Source organism: Pseudorca crassidens, chromosome 3, assembly GCF_039906515.1.
Source record: "Pseudorca crassidens isolate mPseCra1 chromosome 3, mPseCra1.hap1, whole genome shotgun sequence".
Taxonomy (NCBI): Eukaryota; Metazoa; Chordata; class Mammalia; order Artiodactyla; family Delphinidae; genus Pseudorca; species Pseudorca crassidens.
In genome coordinates, this window is record NC_090298.1 from 125,542,365 (window position 1) to 125,555,528 (window position 13,164).

General features: G+C 41.6%; 1 protein-coding gene and 1 long non-coding RNA gene across 10 annotated transcripts in view; one reads left to right on the top strand and one right to left on the bottom strand.

Annotated features, from left to right (window-relative positions):
• The window catches only part of LOC137221859 (uncharacterized), a 133,810-nt gene that overhangs the window by 115,841 nt on the left and 4,805 nt on the right, over positions 1 to 13,164 (bottom strand). For all 6 annotated transcript variants that reach the window (XR_010942183.1, XR_010942181.1, XR_010942179.1 and 3 more), the window contains exon 2: positions 4,682 to 4,857. This is a non-coding gene — a long non-coding RNA (uncharacterized lncRNA). The remainder of the gene's footprint in view (positions 1 to 4,681; positions 4,858 to 13,164) is intronic.
• The window catches only part of AFAP1L1 (actin filament associated protein 1 like 1), a 72,945-nt gene that overhangs the window by 57,350 nt on the left and 2,431 nt on the right, over positions 1 to 13,164 (top strand). For all 4 annotated transcript variants that reach the window (XM_067732197.1, XM_067732198.1, XM_067732199.1 and 1 more), the window contains exons 16-18: positions 6,676 to 6,840; positions 9,242 to 9,420; positions 11,665 to 11,793. In XM_067732197.1, coding sequence (XP_067588298.1) covers positions 6,676 to 6,840; positions 9,242 to 9,420; positions 11,665 to 11,793 — 473 coding nt within the window. The remainder of the gene's footprint in view (positions 1 to 6,675; positions 6,841 to 9,241; positions 9,421 to 11,664; positions 11,794 to 13,164) is intronic.

Consider the following 13,164-nt stretch of genomic DNA (forward strand, 5'->3'; position numbering starts at 1 on the left):
GAAATAATCCCACGCATCTATGGCCAACTAATCTATGACAAAGGAAGCAAGACTATAAAATGGAGGAAAGACGGTCTCTTCAATAAATGGTGCTGGGAAAACTGCACAGCTACATGTAAAAAAATGAAATTAGAACATTCTTTAAAAACACACACAAAATTAAACTCAAATTGGATTAAAGATCTAAATGTAAGACTAGATACTATAAAACTCTTAGAGGAAAACATAGGCAGAACACTCTATGACATAAATTGCAGCAATATCTTTTTGGATCCACCTCCTAGAGTAATGAAAATAAAAACAAAAATAAACAAATGGGACTTAAATAAACTTAAAAGCTTTTGCACAGCAAAGGAAACCATAAACAAAACAAAAAGACAACCCACAGAGTGGGAGAAAATATTTGCAAACAATGTGACCGACAAGGGATTAGTCTCCAAAATTTACAAACAGCTCATGCGGCTCAATATCAAAAAAACAAACAACCGTATCCAAAAATGGGCAGAAGGCCTAAATAGACATTTCTCCAAAGAAGATATACAGATTGCCAACAAACACATGAAAGGATGCTCAACATCACTAATCATTAGAGAAATGCAAATCAAAACTACAATGAGTTATCACCTCACACCAGTCACCTGGTGTGGCCAGAATGGCCATCATCAAAAAATGGCCATCATCAAAAAATCTACAAACAATAAATGCTGGAGAGGGTGATGGCCATCATCAGAATGGCCATCATCAAAAAATCTACAAACAATAAATGCTGGAGAGGTTGTAGAGAAAAGGGAACCCTCTTGCACTGTTGGTGGGAATGTAAATTGATACAGCCACTATGCAGAACAGTATGGAGGTTCCTTAAAAAACTAAAAATGAAATTACCATGTGATCCAGCAATCCCCCATGACTCCCACAAAGAGTCATGTACCACAATGTTCATTGCAGCACTATTTACAATAGCCAGGACACTGAAGCAACCTAAGTGTCCATCAACAGATGAATGGATAAAGAAGATGTGGCACATATACACAATGGAATATTACTCAGCCATAAAAAGAAACAAAATTGAGTTATTTATAGTGAGGTGGATGGACCTAGAATCTGTCATACAGAGTGAAGTAAGTCAGAAAGAGAAAAATACCATATGCTAACACATATATATATGGAATCTAAAAAAAAAAAATGGCTCTGAAGAACCTAGGGGCAGGACAGGAATAAAGATGCAGACATAGAGAATGGACTTGAGGACATGGGGAGGGAGAAGGGTAAGCTGAGATGAAGTGAGAGAGTGGCATTGACATATATACACTACCAAATGTAAAATAGATAGCTAGTGGGAAGCAGCCACATGGCGCAGGGAGATCAGCTCGGTACTTTGTGACCACCTAGAGGGGTGGGATAGGGAGGGTGGGATAGGGAGGGTGAGAGGGAGACGCAAGAGGGAGGAGATATGGGGATATATGTATATGTACAGCTGATTCACTTTGTTATAGAGCATCAACTAACACAACAATGTAAATCAATTATACTCCAATAAAAATGTTTTTAAAAAAATGGGCAAAATGACCTAAAGAGACATTTCTCCAAAGAAGATATACAGGTGGCCAAGAGGCACATGAAATTATGCTCAACATCGCTAATTATTAGAGAAATGCAAATCAAAACTACAATGAGGTATCACCTCACACCGGTCAGAATGGCCATCATCAAAATGTCTACAAACAATGAATGCTGGAGAGGGTGTGGAGAAAAAGGAACCCTCGTACACTGTTGCGGGGAATGTAAATTGGTACAGCCACTATGAAGAACAGTATGGAGTTTCCTTAAAAAATGACATATAGAACTACCATGTAATCCAGCAATCCCACTCCTGGGTATATATCTGGAGAAAACCATAATTCAAAAAGATACATGGGGCTTCCCTGGTGGTGCAGTGGTTGAGAGTCCGCCTGCCGATGCAGGGCACGCGGGTTCATGCCCCAGTCCGGGAAGATCCCATATGCCACAGAGCGGCTGGGCGCATGAGCCATGGCTGCTGAGCCTGCGTGTCTGGAGCCTGTGCTCCGCAACGGGAGAAGCCACAGCAGTGAGAGGCCCGTGTACTGCAAAAAAAAAAAAAAAAAAAAAGATACATGCACCCCAATGTTCAGTGCAGCACTATTTACAACAGCCAAGACATGGAAGCAACCTAAATGTCCATTGACAGAGGAATGGATACAAAAGATGCAGTACATATACACAATGGAATATTACTCGGCCATAAAAAAGAATGAAATAATGCCATTTGCAGCAACATGGATGGATCTAGAGATTATCATACTGGGTGAATTAAGTCAGACAAAGACAAATATCATATGATATCACTCATATGTGGAATCTAATTTTTTAAAAATGATACAAATAAACTTATCTACAAAACAGAAACAGACTTACAGATAACAAAAAGCAAACTTATGGTTACCAAAGGGAAAATGTGGTGGGCGAGGTGGGGGGGAATCAGGAGCTTGGGATTAACATAGACACACTACTATATATAAGACAGATAACCAACAAGGACCAACTGTACAGCACAGGGAACTCTACTCAATATTCTGTGATAATCTATATGAGAAAAGAATCTGAAAAAGAATTAATATATGTATATGTATAACTGAATGACTTTGCCATACACCTGAAACTAATACAACATTGTAAATCAAATATACCCCAATAAAATTTAAAAACAAACAAACAAAAATGAATGGATAAAAAGATATGACATATACATATACTGTGAAATATTACTCAGCCATTAAAAAGAATGAAATCTGCCATCTGCAACAACATGGATGGCCTTAGAGGGTATTATGCTAAATGAAATAAGAGAGAGAAAGACAAATACATATGATTTCACTTGTATGTGGAATATAAAAAACAAAACAAACAAACATAACAGAAACAGAGTCAGAGATACAGAGAACAAACAGGTGGTTGTCAAAGGGGAGGAAAATGGGGGGAGGAGAAAGATGAGGGAGATTAAGAGGCACAAACTTCCTGCTATAAAATAAATGACTCATGGGTATGAAATGAGTGCAGGAAATACAGTCAATAATTATATAATATCTTTGTATGGTGACAGATAGTAACTATACTTATCATGGTGATCTTTTTTTTTTTTTTTTTTTTTTGGTAGTACGCGGGCCTCTCACTGTCGTGGCCTCTCCCGTTGCGGAGCACAGGCTCCGGACACACAGGCTCAGTGGCCATGACTCATGGGCCCAGCCGCTCTGCGGCATGTGGGATTTTCCCAGACTGGGGCACGGACCCGCGTCCCCTGCATCGGCAGGCGGACTCTCAACCACTGCGCCACCAGGGAAGCCCATGGCAATCATTTTTAAATGTACAGAAATATCAAATCACTATGAGGTATACCAGGAACTAACATATAATATGGTAGGTCAAATACAGTTCAAAAACAAACTTATAGGAAGAGAGATCAGATTTGTGGTTACCAGAGGCAGGGGTTACAGAGAGGGAAACTGGATGAAGGTAGTCAAAGGGTACAATCTTCCAGTTACAAGATAAATACCAGGGATGCAATACACAACATGACAAATATAATTAACACTGTTGTACATAATATATGAAAGTGAAAAGAGTAAATTCTATGAGTTCTCATCACAAGGAAAAAATTTTTTTTCTATTTCTTTAATTTTGCATCTATACAAGATAATGGATGTTCACTAAACTTACTGTGGTAATCATTTTATGATGTATGTAGGTCAAATCATTATGCAGTACACCTTAAACTTACACAGTGCTATATGTCAATTATGATTTCAATAAAACTGAGAGAAAAAAAAATCTGAGAAATGTCACCGCCAAGAGGAGCCTAAGGAAATACAATGACTAAATGTAATGTAGTAGCTCTGCAACAGAAAAAGGACATTAGGTAAAATCTAAGTAAATCTAATGAACTTTAGTTAAAAAAAAACGAAAGGAAAGGAAGATGACAATGTCCTATCAAATGGCTCAAGGGTACATTTGAACTGGCAAAAGAATCAGTAAACCTGAAGATAGATCGACAGAGATTATGCATTCCAAATAACAGAGAGAAAAGAGAACAAAGAAAAATGAACAGAGCCTCAAAGAAATATGAGGCACCATTAAGTGCACTAACATATGCATAAAGGGAGCATTAGAAGGAGAAAAGAAAGAGAAAGGAGCATAAAAAATATTAAAAGAAATAATGGCTGAAAAGTTGCCAAATTTATTGAAATCATTAATTTATATATCCAGGGAGCTCAGTGAAGTTCCAGTAGGATAAAGGCAAAGAGATCCAAGAAAGACACATCATGCTCAAAATGCTAAAGCCAAAGACAAGAAGAAAATCTTGAAAGCAGAAGAGAAAATCAACTGATCACTTACAAAGGATCCCAATAACATTAATAGCTGACTTCTCATCAGACACAATGGAAGGTTTGCCCCTAACATCACCTGGACTATTATTCACCAATAAAAAGGAATGAAGTACTGATACATACTACAACATTTATGTATTAGTTACATTACTAACTTGGACACTAAATATTCCTTTTTTCCTTCATTATGGAGGCCCAGATTTTTCTGGAAGGTGCTTGGGCAGTTCTGTTTTATCACTAATACTGTAAGACCCACAGAATTGTAGCTCCTTAAAACTTACCGATTAGAAACAATCTAGTTTGCCTCTTTACCACCATTTGAGTGACTCAAGCATTACAGGGTTGGGTATGAAGTAAGCTGCTCTCTGTGGTGCTGACACATCAAGGTGGACCAGGGTGATGGCTCCCAAAGCTGAGTCTACTTGCTGGTTTAGTCCCGAAGGAAGTTTTTACTCATCTGCAATGAAATGAGAAAAATAAGCACAGTGCATAAAGTTTTTCATAAAGTTAATGGTATTCAGTATAAACAACTACTTTATTGTACATTTGTGTCCAACTCAGGATGTTAAAATATTATTTTAACCCAGAAAATAAATAGAAAATAGTGGGAATAACAATATTGGTAGTTTTAAGGTCCTTACCTGATACAACATAATGGTGACAACCCTTTGTTGGTATCCCTATTTATTTTACCAGTCTATAAAATCCAAAAGTCTGAGAGCCAACTCCCTTGGGATGCCATTGTGTAACTGGGAAATATGGGGAGCCATGCGTCCCCTTCTCTGTCCTCCATGCTTTATTTATAATGAGGCTTGAATTGCAGGGTAGTTGTAGGAGGAACTGATTTTTGCATACGTCATGGGTGACCACGGCAATCCCTACAGAGCTGGAGAGACAAGACCCCCAATTATCAGCAAACCATGGGAATCGCTCCACACCCCACCTACAAAGGACTATGTGTGGCTGTCTGTAGCATAAAAATATAAATAAAACTTTCACTGAGAGGTTGGACTACGACCTTGCCCAAGCTAAGGTAGTATTGCATAGCATGGACCCTGGAGTTAGACAGACATGAGTTCAAACCTGGGCTCTTCCATAATTAGCAGTGAGACCTAACCTCTTTGTGCCTCAGTTTCCCAACAATAAAGTAGAGCTAATAATAGTGAGTTTTGTGAGGATTAAATACAAATGCATATAAATAGCATAGTATATAGTAAATGGTCAATAAATTTTTGCCATAATAATTTGTAGCTATTGTCCACCATAGTGTAGAGCCTACAGTAGACTATGAGGTCCCTCTCTCCCCCCACCCATTTCTCAGTAATAAAATGGGCAATGCCTGACTTTAGCTGCAGTTCTCAGTTCTCTGTAGATGAGTTACACGTAGCTGTTTCTTTATCTTATATGTACCAAGAGTTAACTATAAAAATGCCCTTTTAAAACCAAAGTGTGGGACTTCCCTGGTGGTGCAGTGGTTAAGAATCCGCCTGCCAATGCAGGGGACGTGGTTCTAGCCCTGGTCCAGGAAGATCCCACATGCCGTGGAGCAACTAAGCCCATGCGCCACAACTACTGAGCCTGCGGTCTAGAGCCCACAAGCCACAACTACTGAAACCCGCACACCTAGAGCCCATGCTCTGCAACAAGAGAAGACACCGCGATGAGAAGCCAGAGCACTGCAACAAAGAGTAGCCCCTGTTCACCATAAATAAAGCCCACGCACAGCAACGAAGACCCAATGCAGCCAAAAATAAATAAATAAAATAAATTTATTTAAAAAAATTCTAAAACCGAAGTGTGTATGCATCACAAAATTTGTTTTACATTATTATTATTATCTAACATTTACTAAGCACTATTTGCCAGGTACTATACTAAGTACTTTTCATGAATTACCTCTTTTAAACCTTATCACAATGCCAAGAGGTAAATTTGATTGATACCCACATTTACAAGTGAGGAAAGTAAAGCCTAGGGGGAAGGCACAAAAACACCACATTCACTTTGCCTGATGTCACACAACCAGTAAAGGGCAAAAGAAAACACAGACCTTGATTTGTCCGGTCCTAAAGCCCTTACTCCTCATCTCTTTGCACTACTGCCTCCGTTTGGCTCCTTGTTTCCTCTCCTTCACATTAAATATATCCAGGGGGTATAGACCTAAATATTCCCATTTTATAGACAGACAGACTGAGGCTGAGAGAGAAGCTAACACCACCCAAGTACTCTCACCAGAGCTCAGAATTGAGGGCCTTTTCCTGCTTCATCTCTGCAGGTGCCCATCAATATAAGTACGGTAAGAACCGAGCTGAGGAGGATGCCAGGAGGTACCTGGTAGAAAAAGAAAAGCTGGAGAAAGAGAAAGAGACAATCCGGACAGAGCTGATGACACTGCGGCAGGAAAAGAGGGAACTAAAGGAAGCCATTCGGAACAGCCCAGGTATCTATGTGGGTGTGGTCCTGAGCACAAGGGGGTCTCATCCTTGACACCTCCCCTGGCATCTGCCACCTGGTTTCTTACCAGGAACAGGTGGGCTTCTCCTCCCCTTTCTCCTCCTCCCTCCCCTCCCCCTCCTCCTCCCTCCTCCTCCCTCCTCCTCCCCCTCCTCCTCCTCCTCATCATCATCTCTCCTGACTAATGGAAGTGCCACTGATTTAATAACTGCTTTTAGAGTGAGAAGATGAAGAAGCGTACAAATGTGTACACTTAAAGTGGTAAAATGAGATCTGATTTTAGAAATGCTAAAATGTGAAAAACAGAGTGTGCCTTAGAATCATGGACGAGATATTCTGAACCTCACATTAACTCATTCATTCACAGATATGCACTGAGCACCCAAATGTGTGATACATTGGTTCACATACTGGGAATAATGGATGGTGACACTTTACCAGGATCTTCTTCTGAAATCCAGGACCGTGGCCTCTGCAGGCTCTGCATGACCTGGGCTCCTCTGCACCCCACTTTCTGCTGTGTTTCTGTTGAATTCTCGCTATAGCTGCAGTTCAGCACACTTTCAGACTGAGGTTTCTGAACATGCTGGAGGGAACAGAGGTCCTGTCCTTATAAAGAATACATCCAAGGTCGCATAGCCCCATGAGAATCTGATGGAACCTATGGACCCTTTCCTAACAGAGAAAACCCCCACAGATCACAATGTTGCAAATAATATCAGGAGCTCCTGTGCCCCCAGAGTCATAGATTGCCTAGGAGTCCACGAGCCTCAGGTTGAGAAGTTCTGGTTTAAAGACTTGCTCTGTGTGGCTAGGAACCAGAATCAATGGGAAGAAGGCACATAAAGGCAGTTTGGTTTCTGGGCTTCCCCGGTGGCTCAGTGGTTAAGAATCCACCTGCCAATGCAGGGGACACGGGTTCGATCCCTGGTCTGGGAAGATCCCGCATGCCGTGGAGCAACTAAGCCCGTGTGCCACGATTACTGAGCCTGCGCGCCATAACTACTGAGCCCACGTGCCACAACTACTGAAGCCTGTGCACCTAGAGCCCATGCTCCACAACAAGAGAAGTCATTGCAATAAGAAGACTGCGCACCACGATAAAGAGTAGCCCCTGCTCGTCACAACTAGAGAAAGTCTGTGTGCAGCTATGAAGACCCAACGCAGCCAAAAATAGATAAAATAAAATTTTTTAAATTATTTTTTAAAAAAAGGCAGTTTGGTTTCAATATAAAGAACTTCCTAAGAGTCAGAATAGGGTTTGGAGCAGGTCAACTTGACAGTCCAAACTTGTCCTGCTCAGTTTTTTTCTACAGCATATCAGTTTTTGACATCTTAGATTATTATATTTATTATATTGTTTTCTCTCCCTCCCTCTCTCTCTCTCTCTCACACACACACACACACACACAATTGTAAGTTCAATAAGGGCAAAGATCTTTGCCTGTTTTGTTCACTGATATATCCCAAGGGCACAGAACTGTGCCCAGTACCTTGCAAGCACTCAATAACTATTAACTGAATGAATGAATGAACGAATGAACAAATGAATGAAAAGAACAACCATTACTAGAAAACCCTCCAGTGCAGTCTCCTCAGGACAAACAATGGAACTAATCTTTAAACGTGGTAAGATCCAAAACAGCTCTTGGCACAAAGAAGGTCCTAATATAGGTTTGTTGGCTTAAACTGAATAAGCAGCAAAATCCTAGCAGGAACTTGTGATCAATGTAAAGCCTGTCTTACGATTCTTGGTTACAAGTAAGAGAAACCAAAGTGAAACTGGCTTAGAAATGAAAAGAAAAATGTAATTGGAAACTTAAGTGATCAGATATACCAAGGTCCAGGGACTTAAATGATGTCACCAGGAAACATATTTCTCTAATTCTTGCTTCTGCCTTCCCCTACATTGGTTTCATTCTCTGCCCCTCATGGTGGTATAAAGGCTACACAGCTCTAGCCATCACCGAATCCGTGCAGCCACTCCAGCAGAGAGGCTTCTCTTCCCAATAGCCCCCATAAACACCTTGGGATTCACTTTGATTGAACCAGCTTTGATCCCTCAACCAACCACTGTGACCAAAAAATGAGATATAATTAAGGGCCAGGTCTAAGTTATGTGCCAATCCCCTGAACTAGGAGTGAAGTCAGCCCCAGCCAAACTACAGGGAATGAGAGGAGAATGGGGAAATGGGTATCGGGCAGATAAAAACCACACACCCCTGCATGGAGCTGGAATCCCAGGTCCAAAGTCCATCCCTTAACAAGGAGTGAGGCCTGGAAAGGCCCTCTGGGAAGGCAGACTAGGGCCTGAGGCCCTGCCAAACTCCCTGATGCTTCTGGCCAAACCAGGCTCAGCTATTTCTCATAGATGTCTTTGGACACAGGGGCAAAGTTAAAAGGTCTGGAAGAGGCCTTGGCCACCCTGGAAGCTCAGTGTCGGGCGAAGGAAGAGGGCCGTATTGACCTGGAGCTGCGGCTGGTGGCTGTGAAGGAGCGCTTGCAGCAGTCCCTGGCAGGGGGCCCAGCCCTGGGACTCTGCGTGAACAGCAAGAACAAGAGCGGGGTGAGTCTACTCCCTTTTGCACCAGGGGCAGCTGCTCCTCAATACCCTCATATGCTACAGATCTTCATGATCATTCTTTGGGGGTAGGAGTTATGCTTATCTACAAATGAGAAAGCTGAGGCCCTAAGAGGAGAGGAAACATGCCGTAAGTGGCACAGCTATGAAAGAGACTCTTGGAGCAAGTTCTCTGGCCTGTGTTCTCTCCACTGAAGCACTACTATTTGACTTTTTATACTGAATGTGATCTTAGAAGTGGCCTGGGGGTTATTGATAATAATAATATACTATACTGAATAACAAAATTGTATTGCTCAAGTTTGTTATTCTTTTTTTTTTTTTTTTTTTTTTTTTGCGGTACGCGGGCCTCTCACTGTTGTGGTCTTTCCCATTGCGGAGCACAGGCTCCGGACGCACAGGCTCAGCGGCCATGGCTCACGGGCCCAGCCGCTCCGCAGCATGTGGGATCCTCCCAGACCGGGGCACAAACCCGCGTCCCCTGCATCGCCAGGCGGACTCTCAACCACTGCGCCACCAGGGAAGCCCCAAGTTTGTTATTCTTATTCAAGTACAGGTTAAGATGCTGTACTGGCCGATTGTACCATAGGCCAGTACAGCATCTTAACCTGTATGATGTCACACAATCTTCGCAGCAGTCCTATGAGGTAGTACTATGTGTATTCACCCCATATGACAGACAAGGAAACTAAGGTTCAGATGTTGCATTATGTGCTCAAGGTCACTCAGTTAAGTGGGAGACAGGATCCCAAACCCAGGAAGTCTGACTCCAGAGCCTTGCTTTAGCCACCAGGCACATGCCCTCTCCTAGGATCCCCAGTGTACCAGTCCCTGTACTCAGGGCTTTGAATCCATTATCTCTAATGCTCCCAGCAACCATCACCTTGAATGGGATGTCCTCAGGGAGAACTTCACGGACCTCAGTCTGTATCAGTGTCTCAACCTCAGCATTACTGCCAATAATTTTTTGTAGGACTGTCATGTGCATTGTAAGGTATTTAGTAGCATCCCTAGCCTCTACCCACTTGATGCCAGTAGCTCCATGCCCAGTTATGACGACCAAAAGTGTCTCCAGAAATTGCCAAATGTCCGCTGGGAGGACAAAATTGCCCCCATTTGGGAACCACTGGTCTAACCTAACAGTCCCATCTGTTATTCTGCCTCACAGCACTTAACCACAATTTGTGTGTGAATATATGTATATGTATACATGTATATATAGTATATTCATGTCCTTACATTCTGTCTCCCCCACTAGATTGTATTTTTATTAAGAACTGGACTATGTCTGTTTTGTTTATCATTATAGCTCTAGTCCTTCAGAATCTGAAAAATAGTAGAAGTACAATAAATGTTTGTCAAATGAATAAACGTTATACCTGCTTTTACACAAGGAAATGGAGGCTCAGAGAGATGAAATAACTGGTCTGATAAGTGTGAGTTGTCATTGGGAACAGTATTCCTATTGCTGTCCTAGGTCAGGCCACACCTCATGACTCTAAAGCCAGAGCAGTTTCTTCCACTCCTACACTTCTACTCCCAGGGGCATTTCCAACCTCATTTACAGAAGAAGGGCTTAGGGGCTAGGGACAAAACAACTTCCCAGAGTCACAGAGAGCTGGTGGAGGAGTAGAAGTGGTTCCCTCATCCCAGCTGCTTCCTCCCACCAGCATGCCCTGATGTTCACATTCCACAGGGCTTTTCTCTCCACTTTTGATCCTTGTGATGGCCTTTGGAGACAGAGAGTCTTCTCGAAATTCCCTAGAGGCTCAGCCATTAGTATGTCACACTCAAGGAACTACATCCAGCAAGGTACTAAGCAATCACCTGGAAAATATGAGTAAAGGCAGTGTAGAAAATGTGAAGGAATACAGGAGAGAGGTTGAGACAGGACTGTGGGATTTGAATCCCAACTGTCTCACTCACCAGCCTTATGGCCTTGAGCAGCGACTTGACCTTCTCATTTTCCTTATCTGTAAAATGGGACATAATAATAGTACATGCTTTATAGGATTGAAAAGGCTAGATGAGCTAACCTGGTCCATAGTGAGGGTTCAGTAATTTTAATTTTAGTAATTTTAGTCATTATCTTTATTCCAAGGCCCTCAAGTATCTTTTACCCCTCACCCTGTTTGATGCTGACATGTTTGCATAGTGCCTTCTTGGCAGGCTGGGTGTAAGTAGTGAGCACTAGACCTCACCTATGTAACTATTTCTTGTCATCAACAGGAAACTGCAAATAAACCCCAGAACAATGCCCCAGAGCAACCTCTCCCTGTCAATTGTGTTTCTGAACTGCGGAAGAGGAGCCCATCCATTGTAACCTCCAACCAAGGAAGAGTGCTACAAAAAGCCAAGGTACAGCCATAGATCAGCTAATCAAAATTCAGAGATCTGGAAGCTTCCTTTCTATGGAACCCCACCAAGAACTAAAAAGTCAGCTAGTGAGAAAGGCAGAGAACTGCCAATATATCCATGCAGTAAAACTCATGAACTTTGCTCAGAGGGCAAGACCTTCAAATCTCCTTCAGAACCTACTTATTCTTTCTTAACACATAGTTCTAACAAGCTTTGGTTTCTGAGCCTACAATATGTTTTGAGACATGAAAGGCCCCATTTTGTAGGTGAGGAAACTAAGTGAAGGGACTTGCCCAAGGTTATGCAGGGCATCAATGAGAGAGCTGGGATGCAAAGCCATCTCTTCCAAGTCCATAGCTCACTCCATGATACTGGTCCACAGTACTATCTCTGAAACTTGTGTTTCAGAACTTCTTGAATTTTAGAAAGGTAATATGGTGCATATACTATATATGATGAAAAACCCCAAGTTCTCAGGAGGTACTCTGTAAGCAAACACGTTGATAATTCTATAGCAAGACACATGAATATTCACATCACATTGAATAAATAGGTTACAAACAGCCTCATATCAGTTCAGGTCAGGTTTTGCCACTAAATGAGTTTGTGCCAAAACACTTAAAAAATGTTTTGGTTTCAGAGCTCTCTGGATTTCAGAATTACAGATAAGAAAGTGTAGACCTGAAAAACAAATACCTGAGCATTAGGACATGAGATTAGAGAAGTAACCAGCCGAAGGCCAGATCATCTAGATCAGACATCAGCAAACTTTTTCTGGAAAGGGCCAGACAGTAAATATTTGCAGCTTTGTGGACACATGGTCTCTTTCACAAGTCACCTCTGCCATCATAGCAAGAAAGTAGCCACAGACAATATGTAAACGAATGATTAACATGGCTGTGTCCCAATAAAACTTTGTTCATGGACACTGAGATTTGAATTTCATATAAATTTCAGGTGTCATAAAAAACTATTCTTTTTTAAAAAAAAAAACACATTTAAAATCTGAAAAGTCATAGCTGGTGGGTCATACAGAAACATGTAGTGAGCCAGATTTGGCCCATGAGCCATAGTTTGCTTCTCCTTGATCCTTGTAGGCCATTGGAAGAACTTTGGATTTTGTTCTAACATAATGGAAAGTCACTGGCAAATTCTGACCAAGGAATTTTTAGATATGAATTACATTTTTAAAAGATCATTCTGACTACTATGTTGAGAATGGATGAGGGGGTAAGAAAGATCAGTTAGAAGAAGTAACCTTGATGAGAGATTAGAAAGGTTTAGTGGAGGTGATAGTAACTAGCTGGCTTTGGAGGTAGAGCAGAAGGATTTGCTGATGAGGATGTGGAGGATGAGGAAAAGAAAGAAATC